This window comes from Parasteatoda tepidariorum, chromosome 4, assembly GCF_043381705.1.
Source record: "Parasteatoda tepidariorum isolate YZ-2023 chromosome 4, CAS_Ptep_4.0, whole genome shotgun sequence".
NCBI classification, from domain to species: domain Eukaryota; kingdom Metazoa; phylum Arthropoda; class Arachnida; order Araneae; family Theridiidae; genus Parasteatoda; species Parasteatoda tepidariorum.
In genome coordinates, this window is record NC_092207.1 from 32,745,300 (window position 1) to 32,767,986 (window position 22,687).

Below are 22,687 nucleotides of genomic sequence, written 5' to 3' on the forward strand. Positions count from 1 at the left end.
TTTTATTAAAATTAAAAATAAAAGCAAAAGCTTTTACACTACTTTCCTGTAAGCTTGTCCTGACTCCATTAAAATTTATATTTTTAAAAACATTGCAAATTGAACGGTTGGTTCATCAAACACTCTTCATTTAAATATACTACCGCATCGGAGTTTAAAAATTGCTTTATTTAAATTGCTAAAACATTGCGAATTGAAATTTCAAAAATTAAATTTTTTCTATTAGTTTAAGGTAGGGTCTGTCCCATCGACCTCAAATTAACTAAACTCTACTGCACTTTTTTTTTTACTCGGCAAAACTCATAAGGTGGTCTACTTTCATAAGGTGGCATTTTACATAATTTTGCCATTCAATATGATAAAAAATTTAAAAAATGATTAATTTTTTTCTAATTTTATTTTTAATTAATGTTAAAAACTTTATATTTTTGTAGAAAGATTAAAAAAAAAATTTAACCACACAAAAACCTCCCATGGACGGCAAGGGGATTCTAATCCATGAACGTCTGCCACTGATTATATATTATGTCGGCACTGTGGTTGGAGCAAACTGGGAGTAGAATTTGTATAAACCAGCCATCGCTGGAAATCGAAATTGGGTCACCTCATTTGGAGGCAAATGCTCTATCCCCTGAGCAACCATGGCTCTAGTTCATGTGATGTTCTTAATCAATGAAACATTGCAACTGATTAAAATTTTCACTCAAAAGATTTTATTCCAGACTATAATTGAATTTAAAATTACATCCTTTGGGGGAAGGGAAGTTTCTAGTGGGAAATTAACAATCTTAATTTAGAACAAAATGGCATAACTGTTTATTTAGTATTATTACCCAGAAAGTCATTCAAACAGATTTAACACATTTAATAATCATTTGATATCACATGTTATTGTTAATTAAATGAAAAAACTATCAAGTAGATAATCATTAACAAAATTTCTATTAAAATCATTAGTTTTCAACAAAAAGTAATAATAATAATGCAAAAGTAATAAAATACCAAATTCTAATGAGTAATACTAGAGTTCTAATGAAACTATATTAAGATAGATAATGCATTTAAACGTAAATTTTACCAGATATTACTTTATCTGAGATACTAAAATGAATTGAATATGCAAAAGAATGCTATCAAGCTTTAGAATAAAAAGAAAAATTCAACAAAATATAAATTTTGCAATTTTGATTTATGTAATAGCTTTTCTTAATCTAAGTGCATTTTTACTATTAGAAGAGCCAAAAAGTGATTTAAGCACTTTTGACCCATCATAACTTAAATTAAAACTGGAGTTGCAATACATTTCTAACAAAAATTTTATGTAAGTATAATGTTTAGGGGTGCTTTTATGAAATCAAAGGAAACTTTGTATCTTAATTTCAAAGCATCTTAGAAAGCTGTAAGTAACTATTTCAGATTTTAAAAAAGAAAAAAAAATCTCATTGATTTTGATAACAATGTTTTGAAACAAAATTACCAACACAAAAAACTAAAATGCCCATTAAGATATAGTGAAGGATCACTAAACCCCAATACATAATCTTAAGGCTACAAAATTAGTTTTGGCTTTTTTGTTTATAGAATCATTTTAAGAAACTAAAACAAAGAAAACAGAATTTTTTTGTCATCAGTACATCAATTTACATTTTTGTCATAAAATAGAAATAGTTAAAAAGCAAAAATTATTAGAATTACTTCATAACAGTATAACTTAAAAGTGCTGAAGTTGAAAATATTAATAACAGTACTTTTTAAAAATTAAAAACAAACATAGGGAAGCAATAATTTTATCGAGCACAATACAAATAATTTTAATTACTTTATTACTATAAAAAATTCAACTTTTGTTCTCTTTATACAAAACCTTTTTAAAATTTCAACATAATACCTTAATCATTGTTTTCTTTATTTTTTACTTTTATTTTAAGCAGTGATTAATCATTAAATTTCAAATAATTTGTTGCATTAAATCATTGACAACTTGATTGCATGCAGAAAATATACATCTTAAATGATTACCTTTGAATGTAAAGACAAATAGATGTATAAACAGAAACAGATAAAGTAAACTTGCAAATGAGTTCGTCAATTTTTCCTAACAAATCTTTGGCCTGAAAATTTAGAATGATAATATTAAAGGAATTAATTAACTTTTAAACACATAGATAAAGACATTACAAGAAAATATACTTTTCAAATAAAAGCTTCATTACTATTAAATAGCACATACAAAGCAAAAGAAATTTCACTAAGAACATTATGTCAGAAAAAAATATATATTCTTTTACTTTCAAAACTTGTTATACAACAACTTACATAAAACTCAAGGTAAAAAAATATACTTATATTTGTTTGCCCATTTCTATCAATTAATGTGTGTATATGTCTATGTATGTATGTACGTACATACACATGCATGAAGTGTATGTATGTATGTATATATATATATATATATATATATAGATAGATATATATATACACACACACACACATATATATATATAAACATCAGTAACTTTATAACACAAACAAACATATGGGTTACATCAATAGTGTCTTGTAATCTTTTTAGCTAGAGTCACAAAATTAAGTTTAACATCATGTATGTGTAGACTTCAATGAACAATTCAATCTAATGATTTAAAATGACGTAAAACAAAGATAATATATTATTTTTAACATATGTGGAACGAAAAAAAAAACATTTTTATAAGTTTGTAAAGATATTAGTATTTTTGAAGATTTCTGAACTCTTTGGCTGATTGTATGCTAATAAATTTTATGAAAACAGAATTTAAATGCTTAACAAACCAAAGAGCAGAAGATTTTTAATTTTCAGAATAGATTAATAACTCTTTTACTCCAAAAAGAAATGTTCTAGCAAGATGTAACTTAGGTTTCATTTAGACAATATTTTATCTTATTCTCCACTGCCAAAGTAAAAAAACATCACAAAACAAAAGTGAACAAGACCAAAAACACACCATTGAAGATGTGTGCAGCTTAATTTAATTTTCCATTAAAATACCAGAAAAACTAATTGAATGCAGATGTAATTGACCACAAACTCAGCGGATACAACTTGTATTTATATGGGCACATACCTGTACAATAATGCACATGGCTCAGGGAGATCCCTAAACAATAAAAGGACTACTAAATCAACACTACAGATTAACGCTTAAAACTGTTACTATAACAATAAAGCCTTAACTTTCCATTTGTTTGTGTGGTATTTTAATGCAATATTAGATAACTCCACACACACACCTTCAAGTGCTAGTGCTCGGCCTGAAGGTATCATAAATCAAAGCAATTAACCTTTATAGATGCTTTTAATTTTTGTTTAGTAACTTCAATGCACATGCTTGAACGCTCATGTGCTGATGGACCCAAAAAGAAAAATGACTGCTTGGTTCAAAGTGTTCTCTGACTTTTTTCCCCCCTCTCTCCTTTTGTCAAAGAATGAAAAAATTCCTCTTGCACTTTGCTTATGCTGGGGCGTTAATAATTGATGTGCATTTATTCTTGATTATGAATAGTAAATTCTTACAGCAATTAAGTGAAATTAAGAACAAAACGTCTTGGAAGAAAAAGATTAAATTTGAGTAAAATATAAGAGATGAGAAACTATTTCTATAAATCTTAGAGCTTTAAAAAAAAAAAANAAAAAAAAAAAAAAAAAAAAAAAAAAAACTTACCAACTCATTATTTAATTTCACTGAGCTCAGAGTAGCATTTAATATTGAAATACAAAGAGACACTGCTCTTTCTTCTTTGGTACTACTCAGTAATGTAACCAAGCCTGCAACACATAATTTTTTTTTAAATTTTCAGAATAATTAAAACTGCAATAAATAAAATTTAATACAAAACTTTAGATAACGTCAGTTATAACTGCTAATGGAACATGGATAAATAAAAAGAATTTATGTTTAAAAAAACTTACTTTTTACTAATTGTTCTTTGGATGTATCAGAAAGAAGCCTAAAAACAATAAATAAAAGGAAAATATAATAGATGATGAAAAAATTTAAATAATCTTAATTAAAAAAAAATAATAAATTAATTGTTGAAAAATAATCTAAACTTAACTTAGTATATAAAATATATAAATAACATTTATTAATGATTTAAAAAAAAAACACAAAAGCAATGCTATTTGGTCAAATTACTATTCGTTTCATTCCTACTATCAATAACTAAAATTAAGAGCTCAAAGAATTTTTTTCTTTTTGTAAAAAGGTCAATACTGCATATTTAATATGACACAAAAACAATTATTTTTTTAATTCACAAAAAGAAGAAACGGAGGTAAAAAAAAATTTCTAAATTTCCAGCAAATGCATAATTAATGTACACAAAAAATTTTAATAACTATTCAATTCATTAATATACAAGCATTCAAATATTTAAACACACACTACATAAACAAAACTTTATTATTATTGTATTTGTCAAAAATACAAAGCGAAAAATATTCTAGTATTTTCACTAATTTTACAATTAATGATAATTAAAATAACAATTTTAAAAAAAAACACTTAATTTAAATTTATAAAAACATTAGCACAATAAAAATCATAATAATTTTTAATTATTCTATAAGTCAGCAATTACCAATTTTCTTTTACTTCATAAGTAAACTTCATTGTTAAGTCAGCTTTCACATAATTTCACATGCATTATAAAATTACATACTTATTTATTTTATTTTGATCACAAAATAAATTGAAAACAAATAAAAAAAATCTGAAAAGTAATCAAGCTTTTTTTGTGTACAAATAAAAAAATATCTGATGGCTAAAAGAAAATTTTCAATCAAAATTAAAAAAACAAATGTAGTAAAACAATAAAGATAATAAACTTATTGAAAAATAAATAAATAAAAACTCACTTATTAAGATTATTTGTTTGAAAAAGAAAAAGAAGATTATTCAAGCATAATTCCTGAAGCTCAAAAAGTTCAGCATTAATATCATTTTGCCAATAGGAGCAAAGACTATTTAGATCATCAGCATCAATTTCTTCTTTATCCTCAAAGAGTTTCCTTTGTTTGAAAAAAGAAAAAAATGTCAATTCAAAATAACCAAAATAAAAAATTTATCAGTAGTCATGATATCTAAAGGAGTGATTGCATTTCTTTAAATACCAAATGAAGTTTAGCAATGATGGAATATGAACTTATCTAGAATGATTAACCTTTTTACTAGGAGTACCATAGGTAAAGTATGGATATAAACTAAACTTAGGTAAACCCAATATATATATTTTTAAGTACAATGCAACATAGATTATCTCATCCCCATGACCAGCAGAGCTAGATCAGGTCCATGAGCTCGTTCACTCTGAGATAGTCTAGCACCAACAGGGGAGATTGAACCAGGTTCTGCCTGGTAAGTCCCAGACAAGATAAAATGTGGTCAAGGGAGGCCTGGGCAGCAGAACACTTAGTGCAGATTTTGAAGCGTTAATTACCATCATCATAAATCATTGATGACAGATAGATGTCCACTGAGGAAACGAGTAATGGCAGTTTGTTCTCCTCTATTGCTGCACCGAACTAAGGAGCACCCTGGCATCTACTCTGATACCATGAGTGTACCGGCGGGACTGTCTAAATGGCCATATTCTTTGCCATGTTAGTAAGACTATGTCTTACTAACATGTAACATAATTCAAGTCTACAACTTTCAAAACAAAACCAATAAAAATAGTTATGTGAAAAGGAACCATTTGAGATATAATTTTTTGCTTCTTTTTGTTTAATCATACATTTTTCATATTTTCATGGATACTCACTATCCAACTAACTTAATCTAAACTATCTAACTTAATTAGCAAAATAGCATTATTTTTTTTTTCAATTAACTCAATGTGACTTCCTTAAACAACACATAAGTAAAAGTATTCTTAATATCTAAAACAGAGATTTTGCTTCACATGAAAAAAAAAGAAAAGATAAGATTAAACAAATATACGCATATATTTTAATTTAATCTAATAAAATTTTATGTTTTTAAGTAGAGCAATACCTCAGTTACCAGTATCTCAATAGAATATTACATTAATTTCACACAGTTTCCAATGCAATATTTTTTCTAAATTGCAATCAAATTTTAAAATATAATACCACAGGAATGGGCATTTTTGGTAATGGAAAAGGATTAACAAACTATGCCAGAAAAAATTTCACAAAAGTGTTATATCTTTAAGATAAAAATATTTTTCATGTTAAACATAAAAGTTTAAAAACTAAATCGTACTTTCTATATCATAGTTGTGACTTCACGAAAAAGTAGCCTTGATGCCAATACGTAATTTTTTTTAACAGAGTGTTTTGTACAAGGATGATTTTATGGTTGACTGACAAAAATTATTTTATGAGTATAATTTAAACCATAACCTGGAATAAGGTTGTAATTAGTTTCTAACTGAATCAAAAGATGGATTTCAAGCTAATCTTTAATTAATTACCATGCACTTAAATAAAATTCATTACATTTTTTTTTCCAAAAAAAAATAGGTACATTTAAAAAGCAAGAAAATACAGCAGAAGAATTTTTAATCATTTAAAATTTTTCATTTCGTTGGATGGTTTTAGGAAAGAATAACGAAACAATGTTTTACTATAATTGAGAAAGAATACTAAGAAAAATAAAGATAAGAGAAGAAAAAAAATTTGTTATTTAAATCAAGTGTTATATTACATAAGTTAAAATTTGCTAAGTTAAACACACGTTGAAATTTGTTAAGAATGGTTCATATTATACAAACCAACATAAACAATTAAATAAATAATACAAAAGCACAATTTAAATGTTGACATTATTCAGTAATGACTTAAAGAAGCCTCTTGTTGTAGTTGAACTCAATTAAAAGAGTATGAGTTGAAGGGTAAATGTTACATGATTCTTTTGATTTGCTTGTGATTCTATTCTATTTTTATATAAATAAAAGATCGCTATCTACACCACTCACTAAGTTTTTAAAACAGGTGACATACATGATAATCTTCCATTCAGAATAAGAAAAACACAATGGACATAATTCTCGAAATCATAGCTATTTTTTTTTCTGGAAAAACTGAATAAATACTAAACAATTGACATATACAGAATGATAAAAGTGTAATACATTTATTTGACTATTTTCAGTTTTATAATAGATTTGTTTTTCCAACTTTTTATCAAAAAAGTTTTTAACGTCTTCAAATTAGTTTTTGCCACTTTAAACAACAACAAAAAAGCAAATTTTTCAAATTATAAAAGCAGACAAATATATAGTTTTAAATTACCTATCAAAATTCACTTACCACACTACTTTATTAAAAAAATTTTAAGAAAAAAATCTGAATAAATACAAAAATTAATCAGTTGCCATTTCTCTCCCCTACCTAATAAGAGAGTGTTTTATTTCCCACTTATTTAATGGTTATGAGCTGCCAAATAATATTCTATGATCAAAAATTCAAAAAAAAAAAAAAAAAAAAAAAAAAAAAAAAACATAAATAAAATTAAACATTTCACCAAAGAATCAAGAGGCAAAGGGTTCTTATTAAACACTATTAACATACTTAAAAACTTATTTTTAAAATATTTTTTGTTTAAATTTTTTTTTTATTATTTTAATATAAAAAATATTTTTTACTTTAATTTAAAGCTACTTTTTTTGTAAAGAAATTCTTAAATTTTGTAGTTCAAAATTTCCTAGAAATTTAAAGATTCTAAGACATATTACAATCGTCATATACAATTATGAACAGGGTTGGCAAGGTTTAGGACAGAATGGATTAATCCACGGTTTAAACCGTCCTGTCCAAAACCCCTTTGTCCAAAACTGTCTTAAACTGTCCAAAACCCTTTTATCAAATTATGTCACAATTTTATCTGAACAATATCTAAGAGGTAAAATAAACATAGAACTAATAACATATTGATAATTAAATATACTAGAGAATATTTGTTTTTAAAAGTATAATGTTTTATTAATATTGTTTGACTCTTCAATTTAAACAAAGGAAGATTAATCAGTAATCAAGTTCAATTGGTCCTCTCATTCAATAGTACATAACTGAAGTTTGGCCTTGCCATACAGGTTAAAATATTAGGGACTAAGTGCTTGGTTCGTCATAAACAGGTTTATTTATCTATAGTACTATTCAAGAATACTTTTATTTCATTCATGTTCAATTCTTTTAGCATAGTGGTGATACATCACCAGTGTCAGTAACTGAAACTGATGTTATGCCCTTCAAAACTGTTAATACATTTTTCAGTTATTTTGTATTTTCAATTTAAACTAATATATTTATATTTAAAAACAATTTTTTTTAAAAATAGATGTCTTTTTTATCATCCTGTGATGCAGAAATTATAACATTTTTTTAAAAAAATATTGTGAAAAATAAAAGGTTAATTTTTGAACAAATTTAGTATTTTTTTTAAGAAAAATTATTATTTTTTAATATTGCCATATTTATCCTTATGCAAAAATATTATTTATCAGTATTAAAAGCATATTTATATTTAAAGGATTAGGTATTCACTTTTGTTGTTCAATGAATTGTGGAGCTTCAAAAATTATAAACCTTTTCCTATTATATTATATTATTTTCTTTTAATAAGTTATAGTAAATTGTATAAAAAATATCAAATATTTATTGATACATGTAATTATTATGTGTACAATGGTTACACCTATAGAATTTTTACCTTTTACCAAAGTTCAAGGTTTTGGACACTTTAAGACAGTTTCGTACAGTTTTACCCAGTTTAGGACAGTTTTACCCAGTTTAAGACAGTTTTACCCAGTTTAAGACAGTAAAACCCAGTTTAAGACAGTAAAACCCATGTGTCCTGTCCAAAACCAGTTTAGGACGTCCAAAACCCCAACCCTGATTATGAAGAATATTAGAGGATTATGAAACATCATACTTAAAGACAGACTGATATATTTGAAGTCTATCCTTTTGCTTTTCATTCAACATACCAAGCTCTTCAGTCAAAGCCATCTTGTATCCCTAAACTATCTGCAAATAATAATCAACAACTTATATTACATATTAAAAACAAGCCATGTTTAATAATTTCTAGGTAAAATAAACATAACACGTTCAAGAAAGGTTGATAAAAATATTTGCTAAATGCACAGCATTATTCTCTACTTTTCTTTTAGAAAAATTTTAAATCATTTTATGACCACAACCTCCCTTCAGAAGTGTTAAAACTGAAAAGTTTACAATTATCCACACAATTACCAATTATTTGCACGATTTTTATTTTTTAGCAAAATCTCTTCATTTACTGGACAAACCAGTCTTCGTGGATTTTTTTAAAAAGCGTGTTCTGATTCGTTTTTGGCAATTTGTTTCCTCAAGATATGCTACACAAAATTATTACGAAATTCTTACTATTGCCCAAAATTACTTGCTTACTTATCTTCTTGCTTTCAAAGACATTCAGCATAGCTCACTATCTTATCCTGTCCTTCTTAACAAACTTGACCTGTTCCCATCTAGAAATCCTTAACACCTCGTTTAAACAAAGACGTCTCAAAGCAGTCTTCTGGAGAAACAAGACTGAAAAAAGGCTTGCCAAATTTACACCATTCTTGATATTAAAAATCCAACCTTCTTGCAAGGACGGGCAAATTATAACCATGTAATGCAATCAGGTGTTTGTTCCTCTAACTCATGGTCAAGTAAGCTTGGATCTTCCTCTAGTTCGTTTTCTTTCTGAGGTCTATGCGATCCAGAACATATGGGCAAATTAAATATTGATAACAGTATATTAAAAAATATTTCCCGAATGAGTAATCAATCAAAACTCAAGTTTGCTGGATGCAAGAATAAGTTAAAGAATGTTCTGCCTAATTGTATGGAATTCAGAGGTAGTCTCAGAGAGAATTTCCAGAACTTACAAAAAAATCAATGCAAGAGCTCTATGGTAAACTCAATAGACCTATTTAGTAGTAATATTTTTGAAACAAAAATGATGGTAACAGGAAAATGTCATTATAAATAATATTTATAAAAATATATAATGCAATTTTTATATAAAGTGAAATTATAAAACTATGAATTATGAAATTGTTCAGAAACATACATAAGCATAACATAGAGAGTTAGGAATTAGGTTTTTTTCTGTTAAAAGAAATGAGGAATTTAAATATATCCTTTTCTTGTAGTAACAAGGTTTTCAAATACAATAAATAGTTTTCAGTCAATCAAGTATGTAACTATCGACAATAATCATTCAATTTTATTTCTCAGATTAAAAATTTAATTCAAATTTAAAATAAGAAGTCTAATTGAAAATGTTGCAAGCATTAGTTTTTAATGGAAAACATTAATTTATAGCCTGCAGTAAAATTATTATGTGTGGTAACATTAATTTATAACCTGTACAAGTGTTTTTATTTAGATTAATTTACTTCAAATATTTAAGAAAACAACGCAGAGTTATCTTGCACGAAGCATGCATGTATTTGTTGTTTTGAATTACTGCTGACAACTTTTAGTTGACATTAATTGCTAAAGAGAACAACTTATACAAAATTAAGTTATTTTTCTTTTATAAATTGTTTATTATTATTAAAACCTTTTTTTTTTTTTTTGCAATTTAACAAAAACCTTTCAGTAACAGTGGTATAATTGTCACACTTAATTTCTTAAATAAGTACGATTTTAAATAAATAAGATTATTGAAGTAAAAAGCGTTTGCTATAATAATAATAAAAAAGGTCAAGTGGGGTGGGGATATATTAAAAAAACATCTATTTTTTCATTTTAAAATGAGATAATTTGTTTAATATTTTCAGAGACATTTACTGGGGCTGAAGCAATCATTTTTATTTCAGTTTTTAGAGACTGATAAAAAACTTAATGCTCACAAACTATCTGTTTATGATCAACTTATACAGTATGTATAACCCATATATTACCACACTTAAAAAAAAAAAAAATTTAAAGCAATTCTATAACATATTAATGAAGCATCAAGTGTAACATAACATTAAAAAAACTCACCAACACTTTAATGTTTCAATATTTACAAGCTGTCCTATATATAGGACAATGGTCTAATCCACTACTAAATGTTTTGCGGTCAAACCCCCTGGTTTACATGAAGTGGCATAAAACATTTGACGCAAAGTCCTGAATTACATTTTTGGCATACAATTTCAGGTTTATTGTACAGCTACAACTGCATTGTTTTGCATTTGGATTTCTTATTAACATATGATCAGTTTGTAATTTCAAATAGTCTGGGTTTCTTGAGGGTCCTGATCTGCCATAGCTTGGGTCTGGGTTGAACGCCTAAGCTTTTTCCTGCAATATTTTGAGGTGCACTTAATTCTAAGTAAGCTACTGTAATGTGTCACAAAATTCAAGGAGTTCTAGAGTTTGTTCAGGCACAAAAAGTTTGGAAGGTTTCTATGCTGCAACCAAGGATATCTCAAATGCATTCATGAATTAAGGCCAATATCATTTTTTCCTGTTATAGAAGAACAATATGATTCCATGACATTGTTAAACAAGTCTACCCTATTCTTATACTTATTATAGGAAACAACTCATGATGGTATGTCTACTTTCCACCCTTCATTCTTCTCTAAACCTTTCTGAAGCATCTCGTGTCTTCAAAATTTTTTATCAATGATAGTATTCAGTTATTATTCCAACGAACAGTTACAATTTCATTTCTTAAGTCAAACTTTCGATCGGACGATCCATCTTCCAGAACGTTTTAGATGATTTTAAAGGGCATTTTCCCATTCTAACCAGGGTTTGAAAAAACCCGGGGATTTTTGAAAAAACCCAACCCGCCTGGGTTTTATTGAAAAAACCCGGGGAAAATTGGGTTTTATTTGAAAAAACCCGGGGAAAATTGGGTTTTTTCATTTAGTGCTCATAAATTTTACTGTGAAAATATTTTTATTTATTAAATAGTGTTGTATAAGTAAACACTAAAATTTCATCTGACTTTTACCTGTAATAAAATTAAACTGGAATAAATATTTAATGGTCTTCAATGTTTTTATAATACGATTAATAGAAAGTGAAATTAAAATTATGTATAATTATAAAGAGTATCAGTTACTTGTCCCTTTTTTCAAATATTTAGATAAATATATGCATTTTAACTTTATAGTTTCAAAAAACAAATTAATCTTAAAATTATAAAAAAGCATATATAAAAAGTTATAGCTCATTTTTTTAAAATCAGATAATAAAACTTTAAATTTGTTTATTGTTGTTTAATGTATCACTTAATAAATTTTTTTTTGTTTGCTTTCAATATTTTTAAACATGATTAAAAGAAACAAAATAAATTGTATTCAAATGAAATCTTAAAAATAATATTTAAAAAATCTTAAAAGTAATATTTTAATTTTTAACTGTTTTTTAATTGTGATAAACTTTCTCCAAATAGTTAAAAATTGTCAGCAGATGTTAAGAGTTAACTTAAAAAAAAAGGTCCAATTTTTTCCTTTATTATTATTATCATACAACAGATTCAAAGGGTCTACATTTCTCTCTTAGATGGTGATACACTTTTACGAGTTTTGTAGCTTTATCTATTCCTAATCTATTTCGAAGTTTACTCTGCACCAAACCGAAACTTGAAAAGTGTCTTTCGATAGAGACAGAGGATGCTGGTGCTGAGTTCAAATAAAAAAGAATTGACAGAAATTTTGTGGAAGCTAGGAATTTTATTTATTTATTTATTTATTTATTTTTTTTTTTTTTGCCATAATTTTCCACTATTTTTTGCACTCAAGCATCATTGATTTTGGAAAGTATTCAGGATCGGAAATTTTGAATGCCATAACACGTGGCAGAAATTCTGGATGATGCTTAGAAAGACAGTTTTCTGCTAATTGGTCTTGTTCATCATTTAAAAATTGTCCCCTTGTTTCGGGATCCAGGACGCATATGCTAATAAATGATGTGGCTGAACAGCCTGATTGAATCTTTTTACAAAATGTTTATGGGGTTCTAATTCATCACACGATAGTAAGTTAATTCATATTTCAACAGCTTCTGAAATTGAAATGTTTTCTGATTGAAGCTTTTTTAAAGCTTAAGAAACAATTGATATCTGTTTTTCCCAATTGATAGTTTATTGGTAAAGCCCAACATTATTTAATATTTTTGACATATTATTATTAGATTCATTTTGATGTTCAAGAACAATCTCTTCATATTTATGGTAATTATTGGCAAAAGTTTTTACGTGCTCATAATATGAATTCCACCTAGTGTCATTGGGTCATCAAGCAGTTTTTTTCATTTGCCCATCCATGTGCTTGATGCACATTTCTAAAATATTTGTTAACTTCAACGATGTGTCCAATGATAGTATTAGGAGCTACTTCTTTTTGAATCAAATTTAAAAAAACCAATTTGTAAAAAAACACCAAGTGGGTTTTTTCAAAGTGGGCCCACTTGGGGAACCCTGGTTATATGTATTTTATATTAAGTTTAAATAACGCATTATCACTACCTATTTGAATCTTCTTTATTGTTAAGTGCATTATGTTTCATAATTTTTTAAATTAAGAATTATAAAATATAAATGCAGTAATATAAAAGGAACAAGTTTATTAATCTTTTTGTTTTCACACACATTTATTTACTATATTTATTAAACATATGGATATTACCTATTATAAAATTATAATCTGTAAATATTTATAATCAGTAAAAACTAAAATTTCATCTGACTTGAGTTAAATAAAAAACTGAAATAAATATTTAATGGTCTTACATGTTTTTATAATAAGGTTAATAGAAAGTGAAATTAAAACTACGTATAATTATAAAGAGTATCAGTTACTTGTCCCATTTGTTTTCAAATAATTAACCCTAGGAAAATGATTTCATTTTTAGATAAATAATTTTAAAAAGTTCTCTTATAAAAAGTTTTAGTTTTTTTTTTTAAAGCCAGAAAATAAAACTGTTTAAATTTGTTAATGTATCACTTGGTAAAAAAAGAAAAAAAAATTTCTTTTCAATTTTTTTAAACATATGAATTAATAATAATAACCTGTTTATTAATATATAAAGCATGCAACTATATTTGAAAAATTGATCTTTTCAGAGTATATTATTTAAATTTTTATTTGATTTAATATCATTAAAATATTACTTTTTGAAAAAACCCACTTGAAGTTTTCAATAGTAGATACCTACTATAAAATTACATGAAGATTCCAGTTTCTTTTACTTTACTAATATTAAAAACTTAATCATATAAATCTTGACAAATTTATGCTGCACTATAAATTATATAAAAGTAAATGCAAAACAATAAGTTTTAGTAAAAAAAAAATTTTTTTGTTGAAAAAACCCACTTATCGTTCCAAGTGGGTTTTTTCAAGGTGGGCCCACCCAATAAAACCCGGGCGGGTTTTTTCAAAGTGGGCCCACTTGGCGAACCCTGATTCTAACCCCTCTAACAGTTTCTGTAGCAAAAAAGTTCTTACTTTGAAGGCTTACGAAAAAGGTCATAAGATGTGATAAAGTTATCAATATAAATTTTGTGCTTTGTTGGAGTATCAACTATTAAAAGCAAATTTTCAACTACCATTTGAGATAATGACTTTTTTCTCTCTTTATGTCAGACTCAATATCTTTCTTTGCTCCTTGATATGTTATTATATGAAAAGGATATTCATTGAAAGATGCGAGTATCCAGAGATTGAATCCAAACTTCACGGGCTTCCTTTCACATACATTTTGCAAATTGTTTTCCGAAATAACTATCCATCCTTTCATCGTTTTAAATGTTCTGAAAACACACCAAATTGCTGTATAGCTTCATTACAGAGATCATAAATTAGACGAACTGTGTAATAGTGATATGATGAATCAATAGCAGTGTTGTCATTGAAGTGCAACTACTTCTTGATATCAAAGTACCTCTTTCTCGACTGACAAGCATTGCTCCAACATCAGGAGCATTTTCCCAATACATTTATTCTCTAGGCAAACTGTGATAACTGCTAAAGAATATAATCCCAGAAATTGCTTAAATTCATCAACTTCTCAATGAAATTCTTGATTATTTTTTTGTCTACCATACTAGTTACTCTCGTCTACTGTTTATGCAACCATGTTTTTAGCCATCATTTCGAAATTTCTACAGGTGAATTTCTTGAAATCATATTCACTGTTCTTTGACAATGTTACCTCAGGAGCTAACGAAGATTTCGATTAGTCCATATTGGTGATGAAATATTTATTTCTTAAATAGTTTTTTTTCCTAATTACTTAAAAATTCCTGCAGTTTCTTCATGTGGTTTTTCATCAATTATTGCATGTCCATGTTCAATGCTAGTGCAGGCATCATCACTGCCTTCATCATCAGTGATTAAAGCTCTCGGTGGCAATATTAACATTTCAGGGTCACTATCAACAAACTTATTGCTCAATGACATAGAATAGTAAAGAGCCTCTTAAATTTTTATAAATCTGTGACTCATTTTTGACACTTTCTTGTCAAAATGGATACGCATTGAATGCAAAGCTCATCTCAAATTTCATTCACTTTCCTCCAAAAGATGGTGTCACCAAGTGACTAAGTTTTATGACCAATGAGGAGTAATTCTAAAAGCAAACTCTGGATTTTAGTTCAGAGAAACCAGGGTGTAATTGAGTTTCTCAGGTGGGTGCCTATAGTAGGGGGATTTTACCATTGTCCATTATATAGGACAACCTCTAAATCACTTGTAAAACCAGTTTAAATATACATTTTTTTATTCCTTTTACTCAAATGTAATATTAAAAGATTGGGGCGAATCCCAATCGTAGAATTTTTTGAACTATCCGCACAAAACTCTCTAGCACTAATATTTTTCTGCAAGATGCTGTTATTAATAACAAACATATATGTTAGTAATTCAAAATAACAAAAGCGCTGTGTTTACAAAAAAAAANAAAAAAAAAAAAAAAAAAAAAAAAAAAAAAAATAACTATATAATTTTTTTTCATTGAACATGTAATCATTTTTTAGTCTAATATTATGGATGATATTCTCACATTTTGTTGGGGGCGCACACATTATTGTCTTCTTTGCATTTTGTAAATAATCAACTATTGTAGTTGGCAGAACAGGTCATGATACGGAAGTATCTCCAATCAATACCCGCTGTAAAAATTCTACAAATTGTAGATGTCCTCTTTATAGGATGATGGTAAAATATGGGTTAAGCTGTTGATGAACTTTCTTCTATTATCATTAAAAACTGGATTATTTAATTTTAAATTAAAATTTTATTTTATTCAAACTAGTAAAGGGACATCTAAAAGAACAGATCTGCATAGAAATTTAAGAATAAATTTCAAAAATTCTATTTATTATTGTTGTTTTCTAAGGTGCAGTAAAGAGGATATATGGTTGGGCTTATTTTATAGGTGAATGATAAGAGGTATTTTTTTTTTATACTTCTGTGTTAGCTTAAGTACGTATTTTTAAATCCTTCTTTAAGAAAAAAGCTTGATTTTATACCGGGGAGATTTCCGTATCCTGATCTGTGGCAGAATGATCACCAAGTCTTGGCAATTTCCAGGCAGTGGCCTGCGAGAAACTTTAAAAAAAAACATCACATAAAGGGACAAACTCGTAAGGTATAAACTCGTAAAACTTAATAAAAATATATATACAGTCTAAAAAATCCGTGTAAAAATGGATTAAAAGATACGCGATTTTCAGGATTCACTTCATGCTTTAATAAATAAAAAAAAATAAGTGAACAAAAAAAGCGAGATACATTCATGTTTTAGATCATTGAGTTTTTTTCCTTATGAACAGATTAGAATAATGCTAAATTAAAACAAAATATTTTGTTCAGTGACATTTATAAATGACAACTTAACATTATAAGAAAATAAAGTATCAATGTAATTATAATGAACTTAATAGTTCAATTTTAGTACCAATTAAGATTTTATAAAATGTAGAGCAGATAACTCACCGCACTGCAATATTTTGTTAGATGTTACATATTTCAAAATGTAAACAAAAATTTATAAATTAAATTCACGGGCAACACTCATCACAATAAAACACGCGGGAAATGACAAATACGAAACTAGATTTTTTTTTTTTTTTATACAAAAGAAAAAGTGAAAGGCACTACTCCTACCTCTTTTTATTAAATGTTGCTTATTTTGATTACGTCATGAAAAAAAAATTACTGGGGTGATTAAACGATGAAAAATCATTTGAAAAATATGCCACACGATATAAACACGAGCAGTACCATCCACCAAACGCTGTGAAAACGTGGAGGTAGCGGGTTCGAATTCCGCTGTCTGAATGTATCTTGTAATGTAGAACTCTTTTCCTATGGCAACACTTCACATGCTTTCCCCATTAGCGTGTGGAAAGTCATAGAGGAAGGAAGTACGTTAGTTTCTCTCTTGATTTTCATATAGATTAAAATCTTTTAACTTGAAAAATTATGGAACTGAAAACTACATTAAACATAGTTCTAAAGAAAAGTATCATGGAAATTTTAAAAAATATTTTTATTAAATAAAATGGAAAAGTATTAAGAAAGGGGAAAATATCGTAGTACATTCCTATACAACTGAAAAGAGGAGGAGAGGGAAGGGAGAAGGGCTAAAGGCATGAAACCGGTCTCTCCCCAGATGGCGTATTCGAGTGTTGCGATCGCGAATTGTGCTATCTGTCCTTTTTCTCAAAGGCTTATAAGCCTAAATTGAGCAAGCTGTTAAAAGTTGTTAATTATTTTTTGTGTAAGCTAAAAGCTAACTTTTGATTTCTTTTAAAACTGCTGAGTTGCCATAGCAACGGAATAAGAAATGATCGTCTGAAAATTATTATATAAATAAAATGTTGTTCTTTTTTACTAGAAGTTTTATTATTTAATCAGATTTATTATTCAGAGAAGTAGAGAACGACAGAATATTTTACTTTCTGATAGAGTCTCGTAACATTTTGGTGACCTGAGGACGTGATATTAAGAAGTAATCCGAACTTGCATATGGAATTCTAATACAATGGATAAAATTCAAGAACAACGGAAGATTGTTCGAAGCTCCTTCACTCGGTTAAGTAATCAAATTTAAACAAAATAAAATCAGACGAAACCAAGGATTGGATAGACGTTAAAGCTGAATTTGAAGCGCTGAAAATAAAGAAAGAAGAACTTCAAAAGTTGGATAACGAATTCTTGGAACTTATGCAGCAGTCCGATAATATTACAAAAGAAGAAAATGAAAGTGAGTTAATTTTTGATTAATGTAATAATTATTATAAAGTTAAAACAATATTTGACGAATATTTTAAAGAGCTTAATGAAGAAAATTCATCGATAAACTTAGAACAGCCGAATCGTAAATTCAAACTTCCTAAAATTGAGCTTGCCAAATATGACGGTAGCAGGGCCGGATTAAAGCTTGGCGGGACCCTAAGCTTTTGAAAATGATGGGGCCCTTATAAGTTCAATTCGATTTCTATACACTTAAAGTAAATTGTCTTGTTTTTCACTGCTGAGTATTAACATTATGTTATAAAAAGAATCGTAGAACCATTTTTTTATTGCAAATATTTTTTGAACGAGGAAAAATGAGTTACAACAGAAACACATTTTAAGATCATAAGCACAGAATAAAAATTTGGAAGGACCATTTTATAATTAACAGTTTTTTTTTTTCATTATTTGCAATTTTAAATGATTTTTTTGCAAATTTTTTCCTCAACTTCTTTTTTTTCTTTTTCTTTTTACTTTAAATTTTGCTTTGCTGCTCAAAATCTATAAGACTTAAAAACATGAAATTATGAAGGTGTGTAGAAAATATGCAAGGAGTTTAGAAAGAATACAAGAAAATACAATTTGATTATTAGTTTTATTTCTTCAAAAACGTCTTTGAACAACCGACTTAATTTTAAGTTCATAGCTACCAATCTTCAACTCCGTAGCCTTGTAATTTTGAACCCAATCCAGAAGACAAGGGAACTCCTGGATCAGGAATTCATTTATGAGAACTTTGTGACCCCAACAGATTTAACTTGCACCAGTCTCCATTTTATGCACGGGTATTCTTCGGCCAGCTAGATTAAAACTCCTATTCTCCCGAACACGAGCCCCAACGCCCTACCTACCAGGCTATCCCGTCTAAATTATTAGTTTATTTTATGCCATTCATTGAATAGCCGATCCAATTTCGAGTTTATGACTACTAATGTTCAACTCCGCAGCCTTGTAACTTTGAACCCAATCCAGTAGACAAGAGAACTCCAGGATCAAGCATTGGAAGAAATTTTCGCCTTCGTGGAGGACGTTTTGCTGGAACTAACTCCGCATTTGAGTTATATTGAGAGGATAACAACGAAACCCTCCCACAGTTAGTCTAACAGCAAGGGGACTCTAACCCATGATCCGTCTGCCACTGAGGATATTCGATGTCAGCACTGTGGTCGGTGCGAGCCATTTCTGCAAAATCGTATCAACCAGCCATCACTGGGATTTGAACCCGGTTCACCTCATTCGGAGGCGAATCCTTTGCTGAAATGACTTCACATATTCACTGAGTAATAACTCTATGGATGGCGTCAATTTTCCAATTTTATTGATTGGCCTAAATTTAGTCAGTCATCTTCAAAATGTAAATAGCAATTCAATCACAATTTTTGTAAAAAAAAAAAAAAAAAATAGAAGTCAAACCTTTCTTCCTCTTAATCTGCAACGATTAATGAGAGGCAGCCACGAGGGTTGGTGAGCACAGTGAACAAGGATCGGAGCCTTCTAGTTATTCAAATAATTGCTAAATTATTAGTTTTTTAACAAGCATACTTTAAAAAAAAATGAGAAAGACATTTTTCTGTATTAAGAAATAAAAGCTTAAAACTGTCATCTGCTGGATTAGAACCCACGATCTCTAGGTTCTGCGTTAGATTTCATAATCATCAGCCCCAAGTATACACACCTGCCTTGTGGGTTTTATTTATTTATATAAATTTAATAAATTAAGAGTCATTTGAATGTTCTTTATGTTAAACTATTAGACACGCATTTTTTCCCCTTAAATTTTGCGAGAAAAAAAAATGAGATGTCAAAATATAAGACCTTCTGAAATTTTGTGAAAAACACGTTTGTTTGCATGCTGCAATACAGTATCTTTTATGAAATGTGATCCATGGTACTGACCGCACTGAGAAAAAAATAATTAATTTTTCTCCATGCATTATTTTGTGTTATACTACTTTCGCCTTAACTATCTATACATAAAATACTAAAAATGGACCTTAGCATTGAATGTCAAATCCAGTTTTGGAAATAAAGCGATTTTCTTACACTTTGCCTTCTACACTTATTTTAAACATTAAAATAGCAGATAAATGATTTTTATAAAACAAAGCAATTAAACTAAGCATAACAAATTCATTTAATTTCCTTCTCTATATCTAAATAAATATTTCAATACTATGAATTTAGAAATATTAAGCAATTAGTAATTAATGCCTTACATTTTATTTACATAAAAAGTGTGTATTTTTAGAAAAAAAGTTTTTTTATATATTCCTGATTTTGGTACAATTCTCAATCAGTAAATTTTCTCTTTTTCTAATGCATTAGATAAGAATAAATTATAATGATCTAGCGATGGTGTACTTGTGAAAAATAAGCCATGTTGACTAACGAAGCAATATAGAGGATGCTACAAGGATAAAAATGAATGCACCAGCACCCCCCCATACCCTAGCTAGCTGTTAAATACCTCCTTACCCTCGTTTATAATCGAAGCAAATTTTTCAATTTTATGAAATATGCAAATACTATTTTTTTTTATTCTTCTTCTAAGCCCTACACCCTGGTTAGAGCGGTAATATTAATACTGTTAGTAGAAAAAAAATCATTTTGCAAGCTGAAATTCTTTAATTGATGTTTATAATAAAAATATTTCGTCATTACTTTCGCTTTCTTTTTGCACCAGCATGAAGAATGCCTCGGTAGATTTTAAGTGCATTTGTTACATTTTTGTGCAAGAATAAAGATTATCATTTATGTAAATATTTGGCTCTCATTTTTAAGAATTTATTAAAGAGTCTATTAAATATCAGAGAGAATAAATGTGACGGGTTAAAAGTATCAGCTCAGCTCTTGATGGTGTACCGTGGCTAGGATGTGAAAGAGCAATAGCCCCGGGCATCCAGCGAAACAAACACACTAAAGCTTTATATCAATTAACAATTAGTTTTAGATATTTACAACTATAGAATAATTATTTTTATTTTAGAATGAATTGCTTTAAAAGATAAATATCTGTTAATGTTTAATATTTAATCAATAAAAAAGCATAACCCAAATGGAACTCTAACGAATTGCCCCTGATAAATTTTGTGACAGAAGAAAAAATTAAAGCCTGCTAGATTTTTGGATTTTAGAAACACCTTCTAGTTTTACTATTTAAACTAATTGGTTTCGATGTCTTTCTCCCCGCCTGTCAATTTATGACCAGAAATCATACAAAGGGGTGTTTCAGTTTCGGTGGATATTCCTTATTTCCGAAGTAAGGCAAAATAGTCCAAGGCAATTTAAAGAAGCTAAAAAACATTTCCCACAGTGTAAAGTGAGTCGGCTATTTGAAAACTCTGTGGATGGTAGCTACGAAAGCAGAGATATTTACTTCACTCGAAAGAGCATTTATTGCTCTTTTGGTTGGAAAATTGAAGACAATTATTTTATATTTTTAAACACTTCGATTACATTTTGAGAAGCGTCCGCCAATGTAAAAAAGAAAAGAAATGTATTTTGGGGCTCCAGCTCTGAATGAAACTTTTAAAAAAAAGAAGAAAAAAGTGGGATGTGGGGGCCCTTGCCATCTCGGGGCCCCAAGCTGCAGCTTATTTAGCTTACATGTAAATCCGGCCTTGGACGGTAGTATAAAAGGCTGGTTATTATTTTGGTCAATGTTTAGGAAAATGCATGACGATCCAACTTTAGATATTGGCGACAAATTTCAATATCTTATACAGTGTACAATTGACAATTCTCGTACGAGAGAACTTGTTTTAAGTTATCCAGCTACAGTCGAAAATTACCCAAAAGTAATTGAAAGTTTTAAAAGTAGATTCGGCAAGGATGATGTTTTAGTTGAATTTTACATTCGAGAACTCTTGTCTTTAGTGATGCAAAACTCTAAATCTCAAATGTCTATTTCGCTTTCTTCCCTATATGACCAAATAGAATCACAATTAAGGGCTTTGGAATCATTAGGTATAACCACTGAAATTTATGATGCAATTTTATTCCCGTTAGTGGAGCCATATATTCCTGGGGAGCTTCTCAGAGTGTGGCAAAGACAGTCGAAAATTGGCGACACTCCGAAAGATAGACTTGATGGTCTGATGTCATTTATGAGAAGTGAGGTAGAAAGTGAACAGAGAATTTCGATGACTGTTGGCGGTTTTTACTTCAAGAAGCCTAAATTGACGAAAGACAAAATTGATGCACTTTACTTATCGCCAAATGCGCAAGTAGTACCAACTGCAAACGATTTATTTTCTGGTTACCAGAAAAAATAAAAGTTAACCAATTGTATTTTTGCCAAAAAGTACATGAAAGTAACGATTGTTTTTTGGCAAGTAGGATGTCTTATGAAGAAAAACTAGAAAAGATAAAACAAGAAAAAGCTTGCTTTTGCTGTCTT

General features: G+C 28.3%; 2 protein-coding genes across 2 annotated transcripts in view; one reads left to right on the top strand and one right to left on the bottom strand.

Annotated features, from left to right (window-relative positions):
- The window catches only part of LOC107442904 (telomere-associated protein RIF1), a gene marked incomplete in the record, with an annotated part of 71,971 nt that extends 54,888 nt beyond the window's left edge, over nucleotides 1-17,083 (bottom strand). The window contains 6 exon segments of the mRNA XM_071179623.1: nucleotides 2,020-2,111; nucleotides 3,702-3,805; nucleotides 3,950-3,987; nucleotides 4,898-5,050; nucleotides 8,937-9,091; nucleotides 16,946-17,083. Coding sequence (XP_071035724.1) covers nucleotides 2,020-2,111; nucleotides 3,702-3,805; nucleotides 3,950-3,987; nucleotides 4,898-5,050; nucleotides 8,937-9,013 — 464 coding nt within the window.
- A 4,876-nt stretch (nucleotides 17,084-21,959) lies between these two features.
- On the top strand, nucleotides 21,960-22,562 carry LOC139425421 (uncharacterized). The gene has a single exon (XM_071180295.1). It carries the CDS (start codon nucleotides 21,960-21,962, stop codon nucleotides 22,560-22,562), a length of 603 nt encoding a protein of 200 aa, XP_071036396.1.
- The last annotated feature ends 125 nt before the right edge of the window (nucleotides 22,563-22,687 follow it).